Source organism: Saccopteryx bilineata, chromosome 2 (genome assembly GCF_036850765.1).
Source record: "Saccopteryx bilineata isolate mSacBil1 chromosome 2, mSacBil1_pri_phased_curated, whole genome shotgun sequence".
In the NCBI taxonomy this organism is placed as follows: Eukaryota; Metazoa; Chordata; class Mammalia; order Chiroptera; family Emballonuridae; genus Saccopteryx; species Saccopteryx bilineata.
In genome coordinates, this window is record NC_089491.1 from 189,400,601 (window position 1) to 189,427,194 (window position 26,594).

The 26,594-nt window shown below is 43.5% G+C and overlaps 1 protein-coding gene across 3 annotated transcripts in view; it reads left to right on the forward strand.

Moving 5' to 3' along the window:
• FLT1 (fms related receptor tyrosine kinase 1) overlaps positions 1 to 26,594 on the forward strand; it is a 314,728-nt gene that overhangs the window by 189,800 nt on the left and 98,334 nt on the right. For all 3 annotated transcript variants that reach the window (XM_066258944.1, XM_066258943.1, XM_066258945.1), the window contains 6 exons: positions 4,770 to 4,902; positions 12,010 to 12,114; positions 16,924 to 17,037; positions 20,988 to 21,076; positions 25,887 to 26,043; positions 26,440 to 26,537. In XM_066258944.1, the coding sequence (XP_066115041.1) occupies positions 4,770 to 4,902; positions 12,010 to 12,114; positions 16,924 to 17,037; positions 20,988 to 21,076; positions 25,887 to 26,043; positions 26,440 to 26,537 (696 nt within the window). The remainder of the gene's footprint in view (positions 1 to 4,769; positions 4,903 to 12,009; positions 12,115 to 16,923; positions 17,038 to 20,987; positions 21,077 to 25,886; positions 26,044 to 26,439; positions 26,538 to 26,594) is intronic.

Sequence of the window (26,594 nt, forward strand, 5' to 3'; positions counted from 1 at the left end):
CCCCAGCATCCCACAGAACCCAAGGTGACCTCTGCCAGGTTCAGAATCCTATGCTCTCTGAAGACTGGACACTGCTTCTCATAGTCTTGAGCATATTATATTATATTATATTATATTATATTATATTATATTATATTATATTATATTATATTATATTATATTATATTATATTATATTATATTATATTGAAAAGTTTAGCCATAAAACCCACTCCCGCAGCTTCTCTAAGGAACAGCCCTCACCCAGGTTGGAACATATACCCCTCTCCAGCAGCATAGCCTCACCATGTCTGACAGGCAGGGCCCTTGCACCAGTGGCAAACGCAGTCTTGTGACAAACTGCTCCAGATCTGTGTGACCCTTTCAGTGTGGAGGCTGGGCAAATCTTTCTGCCTTGAGCTATTTGTAACACATTTCAGTGATAACTTCTGTGAGAAAGAGACCTGACTGCAGATAATGAATGAGGTGTGCTGGGACAGCCCAGAGCAGGGTGAGTAAGGGCTGAAGAATGCTGCAGTGGCCTGTTGGAAGTGGGGTGTGGGAAGCGTTGCCTTCTCTATTGAACTCTGAACTGCTTGAAGGACAGGCACAGAAAGGAAGAGCCCTAAAACTCACTTAAACGAAGTTTACATAACTCTAGAAAGTTATCAAAACCCACCTTATATGGGTAAGCATACTTCCTTTCTGTCCTGCTCACAGCACAGAAATGCAGTCAATACTACAATTAACTAACAGGAAATACACCGATATGAGTCTAAGACACTTAGTGTAACTCTGGTTATTTATGATCTGAAATAAAGGGTATCCTCTGGGCTTGATCTGCATTACCAAGATAAAACAGCACCTGAGGGCAGACATCGCCTCACTCATGGACAGCCTACCAAGGGTCCTAGAAACGTGGAATGAATGTTGCTGTGTGTTGTCTTCTTGGTATTTGAAATAAGCATATTTTATTTTTTACTGAAGGTAAATCCTATTCTAGTCTCATTAATGGAGCCTATAGTCTTTTCAGGCAGCTGCAGTAGCTAAGTGGCCAGGCATCCTAGGATATTTAATAAGGTGACCAACTTTTTTACAAAAAAAAGGAGTACAAAAGTAAATTGAAGAAAACAATATTGTAAATAAAAGAAACATTTTATTCATTGCAACACTAATACACTATAATATGATAAATGCATAATAAAAACATTTGTAATATTTTATATTGTAATTATGCTTACATGCCTATTAATTTTTAATAATAATTGTAAGAAAAAAGTACTCATTTAGATACAAATACGTCACATCACACACAATGGATCGACTCTGCATTGATCAAATATGGACATTTACAGATTAGTCTTCCAATATCAAAAAGGAGGATGTGTAGAAGGATACTTTGTGAGGGAGGATGGAACTTACAAAAGAAGGACTGTCCTCCCTAAAGGAGGACGATTGGTCACCTTATATTTAAACACTTTGCTGTCAAGTACCCATACCTTAATTCCTCGGGTTTATGTAGAGACACCAAGTCCAGATGAATTTTGAAGGATTTTATTAAAGGAAGAGATTTATTTAATATGCCGGCCACATATGGCTATCACAGGTATATGGCCAGTATACACAGCCACTATCACAGCTGCCTGGCCCATGCAGGTTCACATTGAATTTGGACAGTTGGTAAAGAAACAATGGAGCCAAAAACTGGTGGGCCATCATCTTTAATCCTAACTTGCACCCGGTGAGCAAGTAAAAACACACACTGGGCTCCAAAACCCACTCATTCAGTGCTCACAAAGCTACTGACTTATCCAAGTTTCCTAGAATCAAAGGTTTCTAGCTCACCAGACTTATTCACCTCTGTTCCCCATCTCCTTCCTTCTACCTACACAAACTCTGCACAAACTGGCTTCTCACTCAGCACTCCACCATTTTGACTGCTTCTCCTGGCCTCTTTCACGTGGCCTTCCTCTGCTCTTCTCTCTAATACTAATCTCTGGAACCGAGAGAGTGAGCTCCCGGTCTGCCCCACGTTATAGTTCAGAAATCAAAACCTTTAATCCAATATACAAATAAGGAAGTGTCTGATACAAAGTCACTTATCTAGCCCTGGCCGGTTGGCTCAGCGGTAGAGCGTTGGCCTGGTGTGCAGGAGTCGTGGGTTCAATTCCTGGCCAGGGCACACAGGAGAAGTGCCCATCTGCTTCTCCACCCCTCCCACTCTCCTTCCTCTCTGTCTCTCTCTTCCCCTCCCGCAGCCAAGGCTCCATTGGAGCAAAGATGGCCCAGGCGCTGAGGATGGCTCTGTGGCCTCTGCCTCAGGTGCTAGAATGGCTCTGGGTGCAACAGAGCAATGCCCCAGAGGGGCAGAGCATCGCCCCCTAGTGGGCATGCCGGGTGGATCCTGGTCTGGCGCATGCGGGAGTCTGTCTGACTGCCTCCCCATTTCCAGCTTTGGAAAAATGAAAAAAAAACCAAAACAAAAAAAAACAAAGTCACTTATCTGAGGCATAATGGGATTCCTCAGGAAAGTGTACCACCCCACATCAAAAAGGGTGGGAAAGGCTTAGTCCTAAAACCAAGCCCCAGGCTACAAGGATCCTGCCTGCCCACAGCCTACCCCTGACACACATTAATATAATCACGCCCATCCAAGAAGAAGGCCAACTAATATCACCTGGGCTATGGGCTTCCACGTGGGCAGCGCCATCTTTAACAAAGTGAGCATAATATATTTTATCTGCCCAACAACAGACCCAAATCGTGTGAGCCAAATACATCTCAGAGGCTGGTTATAAACCCTTGATCACATACAGGCTGAGGGGAGCATGACATAATGGCACAAGCTTATAACATTTGTTTGGGGAATTCATAGAAACATTAAAACTTTTAAAGTAACAGAATCAAAGACATTTACAAATCTTTCAGTGTCTATCTCCCCTCCTTTGCCTAGAGGTATGTTCTTCTCAAGATTCCAGGAATGGAGAAAGAACCAAAATCAGTGTAAGATGGTATGTAAATTATGTCTCTTATTGTAAGAGAAAAAGAAGTTCCTCAGACAACCCTTATTCTATAGTTAAAACTAAATGACCCATTGTCCTTGCAAGCCAGAAACTTCTACATTCTTCTCCCTCCCCTCCCAAAGGAAGGATAGGAAAGCCTGACCTTTCCTCCCAGAATATCAATATTAATTTTGCAGCTTTTTGGTGCCTTACTACAACTTCATATGAAATGTGTCTCTAGGCTTTCCCAGGGAGAGACCTTGGGGTCACTTTGTCACCTCTTGCCTTTCTTGCAAATGCAGAAAAGGCACAGTCATGGACCCCTGTCAACCCATCTGTAATGTATATTCTTGCTTATACAGAATGGCCATGGAAAGTTATTTTTAGCCATTGTTTGGAATGATTTTATAAGAATGCTCTGCATTTTTCAGAAGACTGTTGTATGCTAATTGTTTAGGAACAAGCAATAAGGTCACTGGAGAATTTGAATGCATTTTATCTGAGACAGCACTACTGAAAGGCAGGGTGGGAACAAGAAAGATTGTTAATAGATATCACATGTTCCGGTGTAATGTGTATATGTGTATGCCGAGGGGTGCTTTCTGTACCTAATCATATGTTTTATTTATTTAATTAATTTTATTGATTTTATCAAGAGAGGAAGTGTATGGCCAGTGGCTGCTGTCTTGGCCATGCAGGTTCTCATTGGATTTGGGCAGATGGTAAAGAAACAGTGGAGCCAAAAAATGGTGGTCCATTCTGTTTATTAAAGTCTCATACTGCCTGTCCAGGCAGTGGCGCAGTGGATAGAGCATCGGACTGGGATGCGGAGGACCCAAGTTCGAGACCCTGAGGTCGCCAGCTTGCGCACGGGCTCATCTGGTTTGAGCAAAAACCCCACCAGCTTGAACCCAAGGTCGCTGGCTTCAGCAAGGGGTTACTCAGTCTGCTGAAGGCCTGCGGTCAAGGCACATATGAGAAAGCAATCAATGAACAACTAAGGTGTTGCAATGCGCAATGAAAAACTAATGATTGATGCTTCTCATCTCTCTCTGTTCCTGTCTGTCTGTCCCTGTCTATCCCTCTCTCTGACTCATTCTCTGTCTCTGTAAAAAATAAATTAAAAAAAAAAAGTCTCATACTAGCGGCGGATAAGCAAACAGGCAGGGAAGACTGCTTCCCTCTCATTCAGAGCTCCCAAAGCCCTAACTCATTCTCTGGTTCCACAACCTGGAAAATCTTCTCCAGTTCCTCCTGGAATCACAGGCCCCCACCAGCCTCAGCAGAGCTCCCAAACCTCTCAGCTCCTGTTCCACATCTGCACTCCTTCTCCCCATCCTGCAAAACCCAGGCTGGGGAAAAAACCCTCCTCCAGCAGACATTAGCAATACAATGGCCCCTCCCAAGCAGGAAGGCAATCCACAATTTGTAATCTGCTGCTCTGAGGGCAAGCACTGCAGCCTTTCACAGACTACATACACATGGTGCTACTCAGGCCAATGCAAAATATAAGCGAGCAAACCTAAAAAACACATTTTACAAATTTATTTGCCCAATTGGAAGGGTGAGAGAGAAACAGTATGTGCCCTGACCAGGGATCAAACTGGCAACCTCTGTGCTTTGGGACGACATTCTAACTAACCAAGCTATTCAGCCAGGGCCCAAGCATATATTTTAACCAATGAACCAAAAAAATAGCAGATATTTTCAAGTATTAATATAAATTAGATATCAGGGAGTTATAAAGCTGTTTCCTTGTTGATGACTTTGAAATTTCTTTGTTTCCCAGTCTTCTTCTGAAATAAAGACTGACTATCTATCAATTATCATGGACCCAGAAGAAGTTCCCCTGGATGAGCAGTGTGAGCGGCTCCCGTATGATGCAAGCAAGTGGGAATTTGCCCGAGAGAGACTTAAACTGGGTAATGTATTTGCTCAACAGGTTCTTAAACGCACACTGAGCACCTACTACATGCAAAAGATTACATCAAGAGCAGCAGAAGCAGACTAGACTCAGGATTCCACCCTCCGACTATTCACAACCCAGTAAAGACAATGCACAGAGGCCATGGTTCCAAGAGAATGTGAAGAGGGCAGTTCAGCAGACAAGGAGCATCTGCTCACTCTCCCAGCAGTTACCACACCTCTGAGCAGCGAACAGACTGAGGTGTTCAGTCTCTCCCCTCTAAGGAGACTGCTGTGAAGGTAGATCAGTGAGGAGAAAGGGGGGAGGGGAGTTCTATGAGGAGCCTCACAAGTACGGGTGCTCTTAAATAATGAAATGTTTGAGGAGTTAGAAACTTATGACCTGGAACACACTTCAGGATGACAAGGAACAGTGACATCAAACACTTGGTCAAAGAGTTGTTCTTCAAGGTTGTGGATCAAAAACCACTCTGCACAAATCCACCAGTTACATACTTTGAATTTCCCTGGGTGTTCACAATATCCAGGCAGAGAAGAAAGTGCTAAGGGGCCATTTAAGTTTCACTTCTGAAGAGCAAGGACTGTTGTTTTCCAGGTAACACAGGTTCTGTAAATACCGGGCAAATGTGCTTTCCCTCTGCTTACCCCCAAGTTCCTAGGCTTGGACCTCACAGAGTAAATTAACCTTCAGCCCAGTTGCTACAAGATAATAAGAGTTTCAATGACTCCCACCCAAAATACTTGGATTGTGGTGTGTAAAGCCAGGAGCCACGGCCAGAGCCACTATCGCAGCAGCCCGGCCCATGCAGGTTCGCATTGGATTCGGACAGTCAGTAAAGAAACCATGGAGCCAAAAACTGGTGGGCCATAGCCTTTAATCCTAGCTTGCACCCAGTGGGCAAGTAAAAAATACACACTGGGCTCCAAAACCCAGTCACATTCAGTGCTCACAAAGCCACTGACTTATCCGAGTTTCCTAGAATCAAAGGTTTCTAGCTCACCAGCCTTATTCTCCTCAGTTCCCCATCTCCTTCCTTATCCCAGATACAAACTCTACACAAAACTGGCATCTCACTCAGCACTCCACCATCTTGGCTGCTTCTCCTAGCCTCCTCCACGTGGCCTTTCTCTGCTCTCCTCTGCTCTCTCTTCTAATGATAATCTCAGGAACCAAGAGCACCAACTCCCGTTCTGCCCCCACTTTATATTGTAGCTTCACAACCTCTAATCCAATATACAAAGTAGGGAAGTCCCTAATACAAAGTCATTTCTCTGAGGCATGATTGGATTGTACTACCCCACAGCAAAAAGGGCGGGAAAGGCTCAATCCCAAAACCAAGCGTCAGGCTACGATTCTCAACACACATTAATATCACCTGGGTGACGGCCTCACGTGGGCAGCGGAGCCATCTTTAACAAAGTGAGCATAATACATTCCATCTTCACAACATGGTGTCTGACAGTTTCCCACTTACTCATGCCAGAGTCATTAGCAGCTGGAATGAGGGGAAGAGATCATGCATAGTGTTCTCAGAGCTTGTCACTTGGTGTGAGGAGCCCATTGTTCCAAATTCAGTGGCCCTGCCCCCTCCCCACCCCTCACTGTACACACACAGACTATACAGAGGTGGAGATGTGAGGAGACAGTGTGGGGAAAAAAGGCTTTTCTCATCCTCATGAGCCTTGAACTAATTCCACTTACATTTCTTCCTACATAGGAAAGAGTCCTTGGCCCCAAGAGCATGTTCTGTTTGGTTTGGGGAAGAAAATGAGAAATCAGTCAAAAGCTGGAGAGACGGACAAAAGCCAGTAATGACTGCTGACAGGGAAAAAAAATTAACCAAAATTAGAATAGTTAAGGGCAGGTGGCACACTAGATGATTTCCTCCTTCAAGTGTAAATCATATGGCAGCTAGCCCAACCCCTTTGGTGACCTTGGCACGAAACATGGGATAATTTTCCCACAACCATAAGCCATTTTCAGACCATGTTGCTTTCCTGAGTTAGTCACAATCAAATGTACTCCTTCTGTTGTAGGACATATGAGCTTCCCACCCTGTTTCTTCATTCCTTGGCCTTGTGTCATTGTGATGCATAAATACTGTATCTAGGAAGATTGCTAATCCTTCTATGAGAATTCCCCTGGGGCCCAGTGGGTTTAGATAATCCCATTTCACTTGACCTGTGGTGGCACAGTGGATAAAGCCTCGACTTGGAACACTGAGGTTGCTGGTTCAAAACCCCGGGCTAGTCTGGTCGAGGCACATATGGGAATTGATACTTACTGCTCCTTCCCCCCTTCTCTCTTCCCCTCCCCTCTAAAAATAAATTTTAAAAAGAAAGATTTAAAATAGATAATCCCATTTTAGGAAATTCTCCTTATTGAAGATCTTTCTCATGGTTCTTTTCCTTCCCCGGAGTTGCTAAATGGGCCAGAGAAATGCTCTTCCTACTAACTTGGGAGCAAAGAGGCCCAAGATTGGTTTGTATTCTAAGCCAAATAAATGACAGAAAAAAATCTGAAGCAGTGTCTGACATGTGAAAGTAACCGAGATTGTGTCTGGACGGATGGAGAGGAAAGGCGGGCTTAATGGGCAGAGTTACAACGGCGTTATTCATGGAGAGAAATGCACTAACCAGGCTGATTCTGGTCTCAGCTGTCTGCACTCTGGATCCCTATTCCTGCGGGTGAGAGAAGTTGGAATTTACGGTATCTCACAGATAGATACAGTTGGAGCTGGGGTTAAAGGTGTTGCTACCATTAGAATTCCTGAAATCCAGTAACTCAAGAAACCTATTGCCTGACCAGGCAATGGCGCAGTGGATAGAGCGTTGGACTGGGATGCGGAAGACCCAGGTTCGAGACTCCGAGGCCGCCAGCTTGAGCGAGGGCTCATCTGGTTTGAGCAAAAGCTCACCAGCTTAAGCCCAAGGTCGCTGGCTCAAGCAAGGGGTTACTCGGTCTGCTGAAGGCCCACGGTCAAGGCACATATGAGAAAGCAATCAATGAACAACTAAGGTGTTGCAACGTACAACAAAAAACTAATGATTGATGCTTCTCATCTCTCCGTTCCTGTCTGTCTGCCCCTGTCTATCCTTCTCTCTGACTCTCTCTCTTTGTAAAGAAAAAAAAAAAGTTAAAAAAAAAGAAAACTATTTTGTTCATGATTCCTCACTAAACCTCAGAGAGAATTCTGCTCCTATTCATTACAAATGTCTGACATTGCACCTTTCTATTGGAAAATGAAGTTGGAATTAGTGAATATGGCAATCAGCACAGGGAGTCTGGAATGTGGCAGGTGAGTGGTACTGGGCTGGAGCTGCCTCCCTGGAGACAGGCCCCAGATGTTAGAGATAGGACCAGCCCCTGGCCGGCATGCCCTGTCCCTAGAATGCCCCAGGGACCTTGGCCAGTCATTCTTGAAAGAAATTCCAATAACCTTTGTAAGGCCAGTGGCCGCAGCCACCATCACAGCTGCCGGGCCTGTGCAGGTTCGCATTAGATTCGGACAGTCAGTAATGAAACAACGGAGCCAAGAACTGATGGGCCATCATCTTTATCCTAGCTTGCACCTGGCGGGCAAGAAGTACACACAGTGGGAAAACACTGCCCTTTCCATTCAGGGCTCCCAAAGCCACTGATTTATCCGAGTTTCCTAGAATCAAAGGTTTCTAGCTCACCAGCCTTATTCACCTCTGTTCCCCATCTCCTTCTCTCTGCCCAAACTTTGCACAAACTGGCTTCTCCTTTAGCATTCTGCCATCTTGGCTGTTTCTCCTGGCCTCCTCCATGTGGCCTTACTCTGCTCTCCTCTCTAATGCTAATCTCAGGAACTGAGAGAGAGCAAGCTCCCAGTCTGCCCCACTTTATAGTATAGAAATCCAAACCTTTAATCCAATATACAAACAAGGAAGTCTCTGATACAAAGTCACTATCTGAGGCATAATGGGATTCCTCATGAGAGTGCACCACCCCAGGGTGGGAAAGGCTTAGTGATAAAACCAAGCCCCAGGCTACAAGGATCCTGCCTGCCCACAGCCTGCCACCAACACACATTAATATAGTCACGCTCATTCCAAGCAAGAAGGGCAACCAATACCATCACCTGGGCAATGGGCTTCCATGTGGGTAGCGCCATCTTTAACAAAGTGAGCATAATATATTTTATTTGCCCAACATCCTTTTATTGTTTGACCTACCATGTTTCCAAGCTAGTTATTGGCATCTGGGTAGCACCAAAGAAGACTTGAAGGGAAAAGGAAGATCAGCAAGGTCCAGTACGTGTGACTGGGCTCCCCTGAAACTGGAACTGTGGTCTGTTGAAGGATTCATGCCTTTTTTTTTTTTTTTTTTTTGTATTTTTCTGAAGCTGGAAACAGGGAGAGACAGTCAGACAGAGCCACTCTAGCGCCTGGGGCAGAGGCCAAGGAGCCATCCCCAGCGCCCGGGCCACCTTTGCTCCAATGGAGCCTTGGCTGCAGGAGGGGAAGAGAGAGACAGAGAGGAAGGAGGGGTGGAGGTGGAGAAGCAAATGGGCGCTTCTCCTATGTGCCCTGGCCGGGAATTGAACCCGGGTCCCCCACATGCCAGGCTGACACTCTACCGCTGAGCCAACCGGCCAGGGCCGGATTCATGCCATTTTTTGAGGCAGCGGTCAGCTTCCAAGAGAATAAGGAAAAGATTGAGGGAAGCCACATGAAAATGAATTGTTTCTCACTGATAGAAGCACAGTCCCCAAACACTAGTTAAAACAAAGTGTGCTGTGAGGGTTAAGAAGGAATGCATGGGAAGGCTGGAGTGTGGAAAAAAGGATCCTCTCTGCCCCAAACTAGAGCGAGCCTTTGCAGTCTATGGGAGGTGCCCCAAGACAGAGATTATCTTACTATTTCTCAGGCTCAGGACACTTCTCATATTAGATGGTAGGAAGCACTTCAAAAGGAAAATGTTGCTTTTACCCTAAAAAGGCAAGGAATAACCCTGCAACCAAAGGCAGCAATTTCTACAGGTCTGGAGAAGGTTTTTGGTGGGTGCTCTTTCCTCCCATGATCTCCACATCCAGCACTCTCAAAGGCCACTTCAGGCTCTTCTATTTAAACAAACAGTCCCCATGCTGGTCTGTATCTTGGACAATTTTATCTGGTGCAGGTAGGACTGACTACATCCCAGCCTATGTTGTGTGCTCTGGGAGGAATGATCTTTTTCAGTCACTATAGGTATACGTGCAACAGGGTAAAAGCATGAGATAGATGTAGAGACTGCTGCAAAGAGGCTCGTGTGCTTATGTTGGTAACTGAACCCTTCCCATGTCCTAACTAGATGCCTAGGGTGGTTGGTAATGGAAGATACTAAGCAGAGGCAGGGTGAAGACATCTTTGTAACTGAGTAGCTGTGCATAAAAATATAAAGGTTCCAATACAATAAAGAAGCAGTAAAGCTTCATTACAAACTTTATAAGAACCTTAAAAAACAAGCAAACAGCCCTGGCTGGTTGGCTCAGTGGTAGAATGTCAGCCTGGCATGCAGGAGTCCCGAGTTCGATTCCTGGCCAGGGCACACCAGAGAAGCGCCCATCTGCTTCTTCACCCCTCCCCCTCTCCTTCCTCTCTGTCTCTCTCTTCCCCTCCCACAGCCATGGCTCCACTGGAGCAAAGTTGGCCCAGGTGCTGAGGATGGCTCTGTGGCCTCTGTCTCAGGCGCTAGAATGGCTCTGGATGCAACAGAGCGAAGTCCCAGATGGGCAGAGCATCGCCCCCTGGTGGGCATGCCGGGTGGATCCCGGTCGGGTGCATTTAGGAGTCTGACTGCCTCCCTGTTTCCAACTTCAGAAAAAAAAAACAAAACACAAAACAAACAAACAAAAAAAACCCCAAGCAAACAAAAAAACTATGTCTTTTGGAGGAAAGGAGGGAAGGAAGAAGCTAGGAAAATAGGGAGGGAGGAAGCAAGGGAGGGAGGTTGGTTTACTGAGGGTTTGTTATCAGAACATTTTGAGAAAGAGGGCTTGGTTGGGAGAGGAGCTGTAGTGTTAAATCAACACTCTAACTACCAGGGCTTAACTTTTGACCAGTGGCATTTTGTTGGGTTTTTTCCCTCTGAAACACCAAAAAAAAAAAAAAAAGTGACTTTTTTGGCTCATTCCTTGGACCATATTATGCTTGAGGTGTGCTATTCCCCTAAGTTCTATTTAACTACCTTTTTCCTGATGACCAGAAAGAAGCCCCATGGTTTAAAGGGTAGCTGAGGTTTCCCAGCGGATGCTCCCTTCAAAGTGTCCCTCTCATGAGCTCATCTAGTTAGCCAGTACTGTGAAAAGCTTGCTTTGAACATCTCACAAATCCCCAAATGCCACTGTTCATTCTGTACTAAAATACAGCAGACCTGCTATGTACCAGATACTGGGCTGAGTTCTGGGAAAATTCAGGCATGTATCATGAAAGAAACCTTGCTTTGTTATATTATTTGGCAACACGTCTCTGTAGTCGAAACAAATTACTACAAGTAATTTGTGCTGAACCATGAAGACTTATCGTCACCATGTGAAGATACGTGGGACTATTTTTCCTGGCAAGAAAGTCAGAGAAATGATTTAGTGGTTAATTGTTTAAAAAAATTTTTTTTTAATTTATGAAGCATTGTAACCAATTGCAATAACTACCATTCTTAATGTCTCGCTTTCTGCTGAAAACAGATCAGAAGAAATGACCTTAAGTGGCAAGAAAAAGGGCCTCGGATCAACACAGGGAAATATTCATGTTAATAATGTCATTAACAATGGGAGAGACTACCCAGGATTCGGTGGACTCTCCCTTCCATGAGGACTTTGTAAAAATGAAACTGGTCACCCAACTGCACTGAAGGTCTTCTAGGGGCCAACACAGCTGCTAGAACATGGGTGCCTGAGAAGCACAGTAAAGAGTTGGAAAGAAGATACCCCTGAAAAGTGTTCCTTACTTTGACTCTTTGGGGTCAATTCATTGGAAATCCCATTCAAAGCTATAAGCCTCACATATACACATAGGAAAAATGGCACCTCCTCGCTAAAAAAGAATTAAACTCACCATACTGGCATGGCAAACAAATCAATGTATTCTTTTCATTATAGGCAAATCACTTGGAAGAGGGGCATTTGGAAAAGTGGTACAAGCATCTGCATTTGGCATCAAGAAATCACCGACATGCCGGACTGTGGCTGTAAAAATGCTGAAAGGTATAGACACTGTAGTTCAGCTTTCAACTGACCCATTCCATTCACTGAATGTTGGCATAAGCTGGATGTGCCTAGGAACAGATACAAGCTATTTCTGCTCCGGCCACATGACTTTCTTCTACCTCCGGAAGCCCCTTCCCCTCAGGAGATTTTGATTAGGCCCACAAGAGATCAGAATAACCCCCGTAAATGAAGCAATAAGCATCATCTGGGAAAACAGTTTCTGTCACCTCAAAGATGTTGCTCCTACCACATCTCAGTCTAGACCATGGATAGTCAAACTTTTTATACCTACCGCCCACTTTTGTATCTCTGTTAGTAGTAAAATTTTCTAACCGCCCAGCTGTTCCACAGTAATGGTGATTTATAAAGTAGGAAAGTAACTTTACTTTATAAAATTTATAAAGCAGAGTTACAGCAAGTTAAAGCATATAATAATAATGACTTACCAAGTACTTTATGCAGATTTTCGCTAAGTTTGGCAGAATAAATCTTTATAAAACAACTTACTATAGTTAAATCTTTTTATTTATACTTTGATTGCTCCACTACCGCCCACCATGAAAGCTGGAACGCCCACTAGTGGGCGGTAGGGACCAGGTTGACTACCACTGGTCTAGACTATCAGAGACTTAAGCCCATGGTAACCACAGGTTCAAATTTTTGAAATGATTCACTATGACATTATAATGGCAACTTAGCCTGACCAGGCGGTGGCACAGTGGATAGCGTGTCTGACTGGGATGTGGAGGACCCAGGTTCGAGACCCCGAGGTCGCCAGCTTGAGTGCAGACTCATCTGGTTTGAGCAAGGCTCACCAGCTTGAGCCCAAGGTCACTGGCTCGAGCGAGGGGTCACTGGCTCAGCTTAGTCCCTGGTCAAGGCACATATGAGAAATCAATCAATGAACAACTAAGGAACTGCAACGAAGAATTGATTTTTCTCATCTCTCTCCCTTCCTGTCTGTCTGTCCCTATCTGTCCCTCTCTCTGACTCTCTGTCTCCCACAAAAAAAGAAAGAAAAAGATGAATAATAAAGGTAACATTTATTTAAAAAATATTTATATAATGGCAACTTAGCTGTACGTCATAAATCCCAGAGGCTTAGCTGGGGCTTGACTTCACTATAAAGTAAAGCTATGAAACTAAACAATTCAAATGATCAAAACCCTAAACTATTTTTATACTGTCAAGTCCCAACCATAAAATACTTCCTCTTTAGAAATTAAAAACAACAACAAATAATCTTTCCAGTGTTGAAAGATGCTATCACTCTGGGAATCTGGGAAGTGCCGGGAGGTAGACCCACATCATGGGGGGATATGTCACCATCACTGTAAGACAGATAGAAAGTGGAAATTGTGTAAACCAAGAAAGTCAAAGACTCATAGGTCCTTGAAAGTTTAGAAAATAGTTCTGTACCTCACTTATGATGAAATTTTCATGTTACTTCCATGCATTTTAAGTTCCCAAAAAGAAAAGAAACAGGACAAAACCTAAAAGGCAGTTTTCAGCTTTTCAAAATCTCCAAGATGTTGCTGGGGAATTTTGAGGCATCGGAAGCTCTGCACCCAGCGGAGCAGGTGCCCATAGAGGCGCTCAGGGACACCCAGCCTGGGCACTTTAATACATTAGTCGAACCGCTTGAAATCACCATTTTTCTTATTTTTCTCTCTACAGCTTTGTGAGAGAGATATTATCCCAGTTTGCAGATGAAGAAATATGGCCCAGAAAGGTTAAATAGCTTCTGTAAGGCCACACAGCTCCCAGTGTAGCAGTAACGGCTTGAAATGCAAGTGTTCTAGCTTTGAGGGCAATGGCCTGTCCCACACACCACAGAGCTACCAAAGAGGTACCGACTGCCTCCTGAGAATGGCCCATTGCTCCAAAATCTGGAAAATGATCCTGGCCTGCATTCTGAAGGCCATCCAGTATCCAACCTTGAAATATAATGCAACTAAATCTGGAAGCATCCACTTCCTCAGCTGTTCCCATTTCCCTGCTTACTACCATTCTGCCTGGGAGAGGCAAGACGGCTATGCTAAAGGAGTGTGAATTCATGGAGGGACTGATGAGCTTGAGGAAGGAAATTCTGACCTGTGATATTATTTTAATTTTTTAAATTGATTTTAGAGACATAGAGAGGAGGGGGGAAGAGAAGGAAGGGAGAGAGAAATAAAGAGAGAGAGATAGAAGCATTCATTTGTTGTTCTACTTTGCTATACATTCATTGGTTGCTTCTTGTATGCGCCCTGACTTGGGATCAAATCTGCAATCTTGGCGTTTCAGTACGATGCTCTAACCAACTTAGCTAACCAGCCAGGGCCATGACTGGTGATATTTTTAAAGGCTCAAAGAACCCACTCTATGTAATACAGAAATAGTGTATGTCATGTCTTTTTTTTTTTTTTTTAATTTTTTTTTTTAATTTAATTTATTTATTTATTATAGAGACAGAGAGTGATAGACAGGGACAGAGAGAGATGAGAAGCATCAATCATTAGTTTTTCATTATGCATTGCAACACCTTAGTTGTTCATTGATTGCTTTCTCATATGTGCCTTGACCGCAGGCCTTTTGCAGACCGAGTAACCCCTTGCTGGACCCAGCAACTTTGGGTTCAAGCTGGTAGGCTTTTTTTGCTCAAACCAGATGAGCCCGTGCTCAAGTTGGCGACCTCGGGGTCTCGAACCTGGGTCCTCTGCATCCCAGTCCGACGCTCTATCCACTGTGCCACCGCCTGGTCAGGCTGTATATCATGTCTTTATAAATGCTTCTTTAAGACATTAGCTTTGATTGAAAAAGATTGCCAAATCATCCACTATACAAAATTCCTGGAAACCATTTTCATTCAGCTTTCTTGTTTTTAAATTGGCTGGCCCATCTGTTTCTAGGAGAAATTGAAAAGACAGAAGGCCAAACAAAGGCCATGAGTCAGAAGTGCTTTCTAAGTGCCCTTGAGCAAAACCTTTAACCATTTGGGGCCTTATGCCCGTGTCTGAAATGAGAAGAATAATCATGTTGTTTATTTGTTTAACAAATATTTGTTGAGCATTTTTTGTGTGCCAATCCGAACCTCTCTGGGAAGCTTCCAAAGTTTATCTAATTTATATTTTAAAATGATTTGTGCTTATGAAATACCACGTCTGTGTCTACCCAATGTTAAATGTACATCCTTTGGGCCCTGGCCGGTTGGCTCAGCAGTAGAGCGTCTGGCGTGCGGGGGACCTGGGTTCGATTCCCGGCCAGGGCACATAGGAGAAGCGCCCATTTGCTTCTCCACCCCCCGCCCCCTCCTTCCTTTCTGTCTCTCTCTTCCCCTCCCGCAGCCAAGGCTCCATTGGAGCAGGGATGGCCCGGGCGCTGGGGATGGCTCCTTGGCCTCTGCCCCAGGCACTGGAGTGGCTCTGGTCGCGGCAGAGCGACGCCCCGGAGGGGCAGAGCATCGCCTCCTGGTGGGCAGAGCGTCGCCCCTGGTGGGCGTGCCAGGTGGATCCTGGTCGGGTGCATGCGGGAGTCTGTCTGACTATCTCTCCCCGTTTCCAGCTTCAGAAAAATACAGATAAATAAATAAATTAATTAAATAAATAAATAAATAAATGTACATCCTTTGACGCGTTCCTGGTCCATCTTACAGAAATATTCGCACATGTTCAAATGCTACAGAGATGTTTACTTGAAACCTATGTACTCTTATTGATCAATGTTACTTCATTAAATTTAATTTCTAAATAAATTAATAAATAACATACTTGCACATGTGTGCAAAGATTACACATAGGCTCTCTATTACAGCAATATCACACACAAAGAAAACTGTGGACAGTCTAAATGTTAAGAATACCATCATATACCAAGTAAAAAGAATGGATTCTTCAACATATTAAAATGGAGGAAAGAGAAATTTTAAATATATATATATATATGCCATCCCATTTATGTAAATAAAAGACATTTGATTGGATATTTATTTATTTATTTATTTATTTATAAAAGCATAGAAAAGGTCTGAAATTCCAAAAGATTAACTGTAGTTACTTCTAAAAAGTTAACTGGGCTGGTGTGGCTTTCACTTTTTACTTTATGTATATCATACTGTTGAAATATTTTATAGCAAGATTACATGACTTTTTTATTTCTAAAAATAACTTAAAATATTCAAAGGCCTTAGAAATTAAGCAATAAAGACAGACAGACTCAATTTTGGCTTTAAACTCTGCTAATTCTTAGACTGAAGTCCTTTATCTCTGAGAATAAAATAGAAGTCAGATCCTTATGGATCCTCACTACTTGAGATAACCCTGTGGACTCCAGAGAGGAAAAGGTTACAGGGAGAAAATAGCACATTGTAAAGATGTTTATAGAAAGGGCCATTCCCCTCTTGCAGGTTCTTGTGCTCCCTGGTAACTCCTCAGAGAGGGGGAAACAGAGAAAAAGAGGCAATCTGTAGGCTCATCCTTGCCTGGAAGGTTCTTGCCTTGCTGGTTTTGACAGAGGGAAGCCTTTGGAAGGCACTTTTACAGGTGCCCTGCTCTGAATCAGCACATTACTGACCAGGACTAGGTCCACAGAGAGGAAATGTGCAGTGACTAACCCCACCACCACTCTGGGCCTTACTGTAATCAAAAGGATGTTGGCTCAGGAGGGTGGGAGTAATGAAAACAGTCTGGAGACTTGGCCTTTCTTCAGAATGTGGGGAAGTTAATGAAGCAACAGGCTGAGTGCAGAACATGGAGGGCGGGAATGCCTCCTCCAGCGGAAAGAGCCCCATTGTCCTGTCACCTTGACTCTTCCTTGCTTCTCACACAGAGGGGGCCACAGCCAGTGAGTACAAAGCTCTGATGACTGAGCTCAAGATCCTGACCCACATTGGCCATCACTTGAATGTAGTCAACCTGCTGGGAGCCTGTACCAAGCAAGGAGGTAAATGAGAAGGGGGGGCCTGCTCCACTTCCTGGTTCACACGCTAAGAACACAGATCTTCAACATCCAGCTCCTTCTCCCCACCCTGCTCCCTCTCTCCTCTTGGAAAATGGCCTTTCAATAGGGACAGAGGAAACAGTTTGTCCATTTATAAAAGGGGGCTCCCATCCTAGAAATGCCTTCTTGCACAGTTAATTTAAAGGTTCTGAAAAGAAGGACTGTCTTGTAGATCTCCTTCCACAGGCTGTAGGTCAACTGGAGGACATTTTCTTTGATGGTGACTTTGAAGGAGTGTGGCCAGAGCTAAGGGAAATGCATAGAAGGTTGCACATTTCTTGAAGCTTCACCTAAAGGAATGAATTATTTTGAAGACCTTTCTATCGTTCACTATGGAAAGGTTAGTGCTTGGCTGTACTGTTATCATTGCTTGAGCCAGAAAGGAAGATGTTAGGGACTTGTACATATAAATGTTTTCCAAGCTGAACAAAAGTAGTAGAGGTGAAAGATGGTTGGGAAAGACCTACTTGTTAGGAGTGGCAGTGGGTAGAGAAAGAAGCTAGGGCTGGGAAGGCCAGAGCTCAAGTCTTAGAGACCCAAATACAGTCCACCTGCTTCTCTATCATACTTGAGAATTGACACATTGAAAGCTCATTCTCGAGTTCTCAGCCTTGGCAATCTCATTCTGTTTGCCTCAACTCTGCATCTGCAACTATCCTTCGTCTCCACTAGCCTTGTTGTGCTTGGAAAACATATGCACAGGTCCCTTACACCTTTCTTTGTGGCCCAAGCAATGATCACACATCTACAGCCAAGCACTAGCCTTGCCATAAGGGAGGATAGAAAGGTCTTCTCTTCATTCCTTCGTGAAGCTTCAAAGGAAGAGTGTGGTCCTTGCCCTGGTAAACAACTTCAAGGTCATCGGCCTTGGTGATTGGCCAAGGCTGATCGGCCAGTTGGTGCCTCTGAGCTCCATACAGCTGCCTTCAGGATGAAAGCCCCTCCTCAGGCAAGACTGGTCTGTGTCTGTGAGCCAGGAGGAACTAGGGAGCCTGAACCCTTAGGCTCAACAAATCGTGCAGCTTCCACTCCCAGGATGCTCCAGGGCAGCATGCTGGAGCAGGGCCAGGATCACTCCCGCTTTGACCCAGAACCGAAGTTGCTCTTCGTGATTGATGGGTCTCACGTCAGCCCAGGCATGTGGTGGAAGATCCTGGAAGTGTGGAGACTGCGCTTTCTTGGGCCCTGCCTTGCAGCTGGTGTCATTTTTCTTACCAACAGTCGTGCTACCTTTTAACCAGAAGTCGGCAGACTGTGGGGCCAGCTTAATTTGACCATTTTATTTTTTATTATTATTTTTTTTATTTTATTTTTTTAATGGGGCGATCTCAATAAATCAGGATACATATATTCAAAGATAACAAGTCCAGGTTATCTTGTCTTTCAATTATGTTGCATACCCATCACCCAAAGTCAGATTGTCCTCTGTCACCTTCTATCTAGTTTTCTTTGTGCCCCTCTCCCTCCTCCTTTCCCTCTCCCTTTCCCCCCTCCCCCCCATAACCACCACACTCTTATCAATGTCTCTTAGTTTCACTTTTATGTCCCACCTACATATGGAATAATGCAGTTCCTGTTTTTTTCTGATTTACTTACTTCACTTCGTATAATGTTATCAAGATCCACCATTTTGCTGTAAATGATTCGATGTCATCATTTTTTATGGCTGAGTAGTATTCCATAGTGTATATGTGCCACATCTTCTTTATCCAGTCATCTATTGACGGGCTTTTTGGTTGTTTCCATGTCCTGGCCACTGTGAACAATGCTGCAATAAACATGGGGCTGCATGTGTCTTTATGTATCAATGTTTCTGAGTTTTTGGGGTATATACCCAGTAGAGGGATTGCTGGGTCATAAGGTAGTTCTATTTTCAGTTTTTTGAGGAACCACCATACTTTCTTCCATAATGGTTGTACTACTTTACATTCCCACCAACAGTGTATGAGGGTTCCTTTTTCTCCACAGCCTCTCCAACAATTGCTATTACCTGTCTTGTTAATAATAGCTCATCGAACATGTGTGAGGTGGTATCTCATTGCAGTGTTGATTTGCATTTCTCTAATAACTAAAGAAGATGAGCATCTTTTCATATATCTGTTGGCCATTTTTACTTCCTTCTGGGAGAAGTGTCTGTTCATGTCCTCTTCCCATTTTTTTATTGGATTGTTTGTTTGTTGTTGAGTTTTATGAGTTCTTTGTATATTTTGGATATTAGGCCCTTATCTGAGCTGTTGTTTGAAAATATCATTTCCCATTTAGTTGGCTTTCTGTTTATTTTGTTATCAGTTTCTCTTGCTGAGCAAAAACTTCTTAGTCTGATGTAGTCCCATTCATTAATTTTTGCCTTCACTTCTCTTGCCATTGGAGTCAAATTCATAAAATGCTCTTTAAAACCCAGGTCCATGAGTTTAGTACCTATGTCTTCTTCTATGTACTTTATTGTTTCAGGTCTTATGTTTAGATCTTTGATCCATTTTGAGTTAATTTTAGTACAGGGGGACAAACTGTAGTCCAGTTTCATTCTTTTGCATGTGGCTTTCGAGTTTTCCCAGCACCATTTATTGAAGAGGCTTTCTTTTCTCCATTGTGTGTTGTTGGCCCCTTTATCAAAAATTATTTGACTATATATATGTGGTTTTATTTCTGGACTTTCTATTCTGTTCCATTGGTCTGAGTGTCTACTTTTCTGCCAATACCATGCTGTTTTGATTGTCGTGGCCCTATAATATAATTTGAAGTCAGGTATTGTAATGCTCCCAGCTTCATTCTTTTTCTTTAGGATTGCTTTGGCTATTCGGGGTTTTTTATAGTTCCATATAAATCTGATGATTTTTTTCTCTATTTCTTTAAAAAATGTCATTGGAATTTTGATGGGAATTGCATTAAATTTGTATATTGCTTTGGGTAATATGGCCATCTTGATTATATTTATTCTTCCTAACCTTGTGAGTTCCCTATTGCCATTTTATAGATTGCTTTCTGTTAGTTTTGTGTCTTGTTTGATCCTTCTCTTTCGTTTTTCTGTCTTTTGTTTTTATTTGGTTGTATTCCATACATCTTTCCTCTGTTGCTATCTTTTTTATCTCATGTGTTTCTGTGGTGGTTTTTTCAATGGTGGTTACCTTTAAGTAATGAAAAGGGTTCCTACCCTGTTCATTGTAGCGCACTATTTTGTGAGTACTTTTGCACTCCATCGAATTTGACCATTTTAAATAGTTGGTGGGGGGCACGGGGGGGACTCAAAAGAATAGTGTTTTCTAACATGTGAGAGTTACTGTATATGAAATACACATTTACGTGTTCATAAAGTTTTATGGGAGCACAGTCACTCATCTGGCTGTACTGTCGTCTATGGCTGCTTTCACACTAAAGAGGCAGAACTAAGGAGCTTTGTGGCCTGCAAAGCCTAAAACAGTTCCTGCCCGGTCCTTCACAAGAAAGTCTGCAACCCCCGCTTAGCCCATCGTACAAGCTCCAAGGCAAACGCCGTGCAGACGGCCTGGGTGGCCAGGCTGCGAGCTGGGGTGGGGGGGCAGGCCAGACGGAACAGCCTGTTTCTGCACTGGAACAGAGGAGCTGCTTGTGCATTCGTGTGACAGTGTCTGAGGCCCCTCCTCTCACCACCTTCTGGTGGCTGGCAGTTACAGCTAGAGCCCTGGCTTTGACCCCTCCCCTGCTCAAAGTTCTCTCTTATCTTTTTCCCCTGTTTTTCTTCTATCCCCAACCCCTGATTTTCTCCTATTTCTTTTGTGTCTTTAATTGAAAAAAATTTCTCACCCTGAATTGCATCCCCACACCGCACTAATATGATATAAAGGCAAGTTGATTCGAGGCTTTTCAGGCTCGCTGATGGACTTGGCGTGACTGAGCATGTGTTGTTTTGGCTGCAGGGCCTCTGATGGTGATTGTTGAATATTGCAAATATGGAAATCTGTCCAACTACCTCAAGAGCAAACGAGACTTATTCTTTCTCAACAAGGTAAGGAATTTAGAGCTTGGGTTTTTTTTTGTTTTGTTTTGTTTTGTATTTTTCTGAAGTTGGAAACGGAGAGGCAGTCAGACTCCCGCATGCGCCCCGGTGGGGCGATGCTCTGCCCATCTAGGGTTGCTCTGTTGCAACCGGAGCCATTCTAGCGCCTGAGGCAGAGGCCACAGAGCCATCCTCAGCGCCAGGGCCAACTTTGCTCCACTGGAGCCTCAGCTGCAGGAGGGGAAGAGAGAGACAGAGAGGAAGGAGAAGGGGAGGGGTGGAGAAGCAGATAGGCGCTTCTCCTGTGTGCCCTGGCCGGGAATCAAACCCGGGACTCCTGCACGCCAGGCTGATGCTCTACCACTGAGCAACCCGGCCAGGGCTAGAGGTTGGGTTTTTTTAAAGATAACAGTGACTTTCCATTTACCATTTCCCCATATATAAGAAACACCCTTATTTGAAAAATTTGGGGTCTAAAAATTGGGTGCGTCTTATACAGTGGTTGTAGATTTTTTTACTTGCATGTCCTGCTTGAGGAGTTATATAAATTTTATGATGAATAAAACTTGAGTTCAATAACTCTATGTAATACATTTTTTTCCCATTTCAAGCTCCAAAATTAAGGTGCATCTTATATGGGAGTGTCTTATACATGGGGAAGTATGATAGGCTGTAGCAGCATAAAGCAAGAGAACCCTATATTTTTCCATTAATGACTAAGCTTAAAACTCAATGTCTGCTTTCCCTTCCTTTTCAAAAATTTCCTTCCATGCTAATATATCACACTTTTTTGGTAGTCAGCACAGAGAATATTTGACCTCAGTGTATGCAGTATAATTAGGGGTTAATATTTACTAGCCATTTATCTAAATACTTATCAAATCATCTTGATAACTTTAGCTCTCTCTCCTTTTCCCTTTCCCTCCCTCTCCCCAGATGAACACAGATACACACAAATTAGTCACCTATTTTTAAAAAGATGATAGCGGGCCTGACCTGTGGTGGCTCAGTGGATAAAGCGTCAACCTGGAAATGCTGAGGTTGCCAGTTCAAAACCTTGGGCTTGCCTGGTCAAGGCACATATGGGAGTTGATGCTTCTTGCTCCTCCCCCTACTCTCTCTCTCTCTCTCTCTCTCTCTCTCTCCCCTATAATGAATAAATAAATGAATAAATAAAAAAGAAATGACACAGAGAAAAACTTAAATTAAAAAAAAAAAAAAAAAAAAAAAAGATGATAGCAAGTGTAACCGTCTCTATTTTTTAGATTAGAGAAATTAAGGACTCAATCAACTGAGTGATTTATAGTCAACAGTAGACCAGTGGGGCCAGAGAAATATTTTCTTTTCTTCTTACTTCCCATTCTCCCATTTCTCCACATTCTCACCACCCTTTTTCCCCCCATACACACACACTGAACCAGCTTTATCCCCTAAAATAAAGCTATGTAATAAAAGGAACACGTAGGTCCAAGTTCTAAAGGTAAGCCAAGTTTAAAAGAGATTACTAAACAAAGGAGAAAAGAGTGTAATAAAACTTTGCCAGTGTGACCCATCCCATCAATGTTGGGTCCTCTGGTCTGGAGAAGCTCAGGAGACAATGATTCAACATTACTAACTGATAATTAGCAGTATTAGTGATGAATCCATGTAGTGTGTTAGTTAAGCACTCAGACCTTGGAATCAGACTGCCTGTGTTTAAATCCTGTTTCTACCACTCACAAGATCTGGGACCTTGAGCAAGTTACCCAGTGTCTCTAAGCTTCAGTTTCTCATTTATTAAATGGAAGTGATATTAGAACCTAACTCTTGGGATTGTTGAGAGAATTAAACACAGTTAAGCCCTCAATGATTGTTAACTATCATTATCATCATTGTTATTGACCCACATCCAGTGAGGGAAAGATTGAGTGAGTCCAACTTAATGCCACTGATCTGTATGATCTGTATAATAGGTTAAGTGTCCAACATTCATAAATGGTGCCAGTCTCTGCCACATGGACAAGAGTTGTTATGTGGCACACAAATAAGAACTGCTGGACAGCTGGTCCAGTCTTACATCTCTTAAACTTTAACCCAGCCAAGGACACAGGTGTTCTATCAGACTGGTAGCATATATGCAAGGACATATTTTCCCCAATTTTAAACTGTGCCCTCTCATAATTAGAATCTTGGCACTGAAATGGATCTTTGTGACTAGCTAGTTCATACTCTCACATTATAGATGTGCCCAGAAAGGTGGAGCGATTGGCTTAAGGACACAGACTTACCAAGAGATGAAGTTGGGGAGAAAGAAGCCTGCTCTCTTGTCCCCCCTTCCAATGCTTTTTCTGTGCACCAGGCTACATAAGGGGGAAGCATAAGAGGTGGAAAGTGGTGCCCTGAGCTGAGAGCAGTGCAAACTCCCTTCAGTCCTGAAATCCTGGATTGGCTTTGGGGAGAACGAAGCCAGCAGAATACCCCAGGGATCAGGGCAGGATGGAACGTTCTGGTAGAGTGCATTCTTGTTTTGAAGAGTTTGCTTCCTTCTCTGGCTATATTTAATGAGGTGTCTGCCTGTGGGTGGAGCCTAGTGTGTTCATGGAAAACACGCAGCTGTATTTTATATCAGGAATGTAAAGGAATGCAAAAAGAAGGTGAAAGGAAAGCCAAAGGCTAAAGAGAAATGGGACCTTTTATTTTTCAAATAAATTCACTGTATTCTGACAGAGCCCCAAAAGTTCAGCAAATCAGCTTTTATTTAACAGAAATGGTTGCCAATTAGCAAAGCTGAATGTACTGTTGATTGAATCAGTAAGAGGGTGAGGGAACTTGAGTTATGGATCTTGGAGACATGCCCCAGGTTGAGACTTCTGGGAAATTGAGGAGCGTTGTCCTGGGTGGGCCATGAGTGGGCTTGTCGAGCACTCGTCTACTGCCACTCCCTTGCCAGCACTCTCCCTCTGTGCCTTCTGTCCTGGAGTGGGTCTTGTAAACAATGGAGACAGTAACAGTGGAGAACTGTTATTTACCAGCTCTCAGGTTGGTCACCTGGGGTGGCGGTAGCTGTTCACTTGGAGACCTGCCTCCCCTCCTGCAGCATAGGATGGTCTCTTTTCAGGGGACAGGAGCCTGGTACCCTCCACATTTTCAGAGTATGTCCAGCTGCCTCCCCTCTGTCCTCGGCTTGCTCCTAGTGAGCCCTCTAGTAGAGGAACCCCTCCTGCTGGTCCATCTTAGTGCCTCCACACTGGGCTGTGGGTCAAGGGACACCACTGGACCACAGTCCCTCTTGGTACCTATTTCAGTATTGCCATCTAGCAGAATTGAGCCTAAGTACATGTTCCAGTCATAAAGCCACTGACAGTGCTGTTTCTATTGTCTCAGTTGTTAAATGAATGGCTAAGTATGAAAAAATATTTTCTGGTTCCACATGAGCACTCAAAACATAATAGGATGATAGACATTTTCAAATGAGGAAAATAAACCCGGAGAAGGTGATTTACCCAATATCACATGGTTTTTGGAAGAGCTAGATTACACACCTGGGTTTGAATCAGACTGTGTTTTTGTTTTCATTGAAGTAGGAAAAAATGTTCATGTTCTCTCCTTTCCTAAGGAAACCAGAGAAATTGATAATTACATCACCCTTCTATTATTCTTCATAGAGATTCCAAATGAAGCCCCCACGTTCACTGAGAATATTTTTCTATCGTTCATAGTGTTATAAAGTACCACACCCCAGGTTCTGAAAGGCACTGTACCTCATTTTATCGAGTTCACGTAGAGACACCCAGTCCAGATGAATTTTGAAGAGTTTTATTAGAGGAGGAGATTTATTAATATGCTGGCCGCATATGGCTGACACGGGGCATCAGGCCCAAGTCGTGCAGTCCCCAAAATAGTTCAGGGGCTGCTTATACACCCTTGTTCACACAGGAGCAGTGGAGAGCATGACATCATGGTATAGGCTGGCAACATTTGTTTAGGGGATACACAGAAACATTAAGGCTCTCAAGGTAACACAATCAAAGGTGTTTACAGATCTTTCAGGGTTCATCTTCCTTCACTAGCCTAGAGGTATTTTACCCTCAAGATTCCAGGAAGGGGGAGGAACTACAGTCAATGCAAGGTGGTATGTAAATTCTGCCTCCTATTGAAAGAGAAGTTTCTGGGTTAACCTTTATTTTAGATTTAAAACTGAATGACCCATTGTTCCTGTAAGCCAGAAACTTTTACATTCTTCTCCCTCCCCTTCCCAAAGGAGGGATGGGACAGAAAAGCCTAACAGGAAAACCTGACCTTTCCTCCCAGAATATGAATGTTAATTTTCAGCTTTTGGTACCTTACAACAATATCATCTTTCACAAGATGGTGCATGGTCTGCAAAAGTGGTTAAGGGCACAGACTAAAGATAACCAAACCTGAGTTCAAGCTTTGGCATTTATTGGCTTTATCTGACTTTGGTTACTTGACTTCTCTGAACCTATTTCTTCATGTATAAGCAAGACCTACTCCATAGAATTGTTGGAAAGATTAAATGAGAAAATGTACCTAACATTCTTAATCACCAGGCTCACTCACACAGCGTAAGCTCTCAGTGAGTTGCAGCTGATACTAATCTGCCTCTGTCTTCCTAAGATGCTGTCTAGAAGCCCAGACTGACACAGCATGGACGCCACACCCTGGGCTAGCCAGGCATCACAGGGACCTTGCTGCTAGTTTACTGTCCCTTTTGTGTAATGACATTTTCCCAGCTCAGGTGATTGCCAGCTCGAGGGACTGTCTTCCCCATTTCGGTCCTGGAGCTCCATTTCATGTGTCCTTCTCGGTGTGTTTAAAGGATGCAGCGTTATATGTGGAGCCTAAGAAAGAAAACGTGGAGCCAGATGTGGAGCAAGGCAAGAAACCAAGACTAGACAGCATCACCAGCAACGAGAGCTGCACCAGCTCCGGGTTTCAGGAAGATAAAAGTCTGAGTGATGCTGAGGAAGAGGAGGGTAGGTATTAATTCCTTCCTGTCCTACAGTCTGATATTTTTACAACATACTGTGCATCTTTGAAATTTTTTTCTTATTTATCACCCTAATAAACATCCGTGGGAGACTTGAAGGGTAATGTCCTGAGAAGATAAGATTTAAAGTAAGATTATTTACAGAGTTACTGATTTTGTACAATTGTTTCCCCTCAAGCCTTGTTGTCTTAACAGATCATCCCCCTATCCTCAGGCTTGGGTAAAATGGGCCCTAGGCCTGGAAAAATTTCTGATACTGAAATTCAAATGCTCTTGAAAATGAACTCTGATCCACTTGTTGGTTTGTTTTGAGTTTTACTGACATTGTTCCAGTAAGCTGGGATTTGGTGGACTAATAAACTTTGGTTTTAATGCTTTCCAGATTCTGACAGTTTCTACAAGCAGCCCATAACTATGGAAGATCTGATTTCTTACAGTTTTCAAGTGGCCAGAGGCATGGAGTTTTTGTCTTCAAGAAAGGTCAGCCTTACTCTTTCTTCTTCGCCAGACCTGGGTATGTGGACACACACATGGACA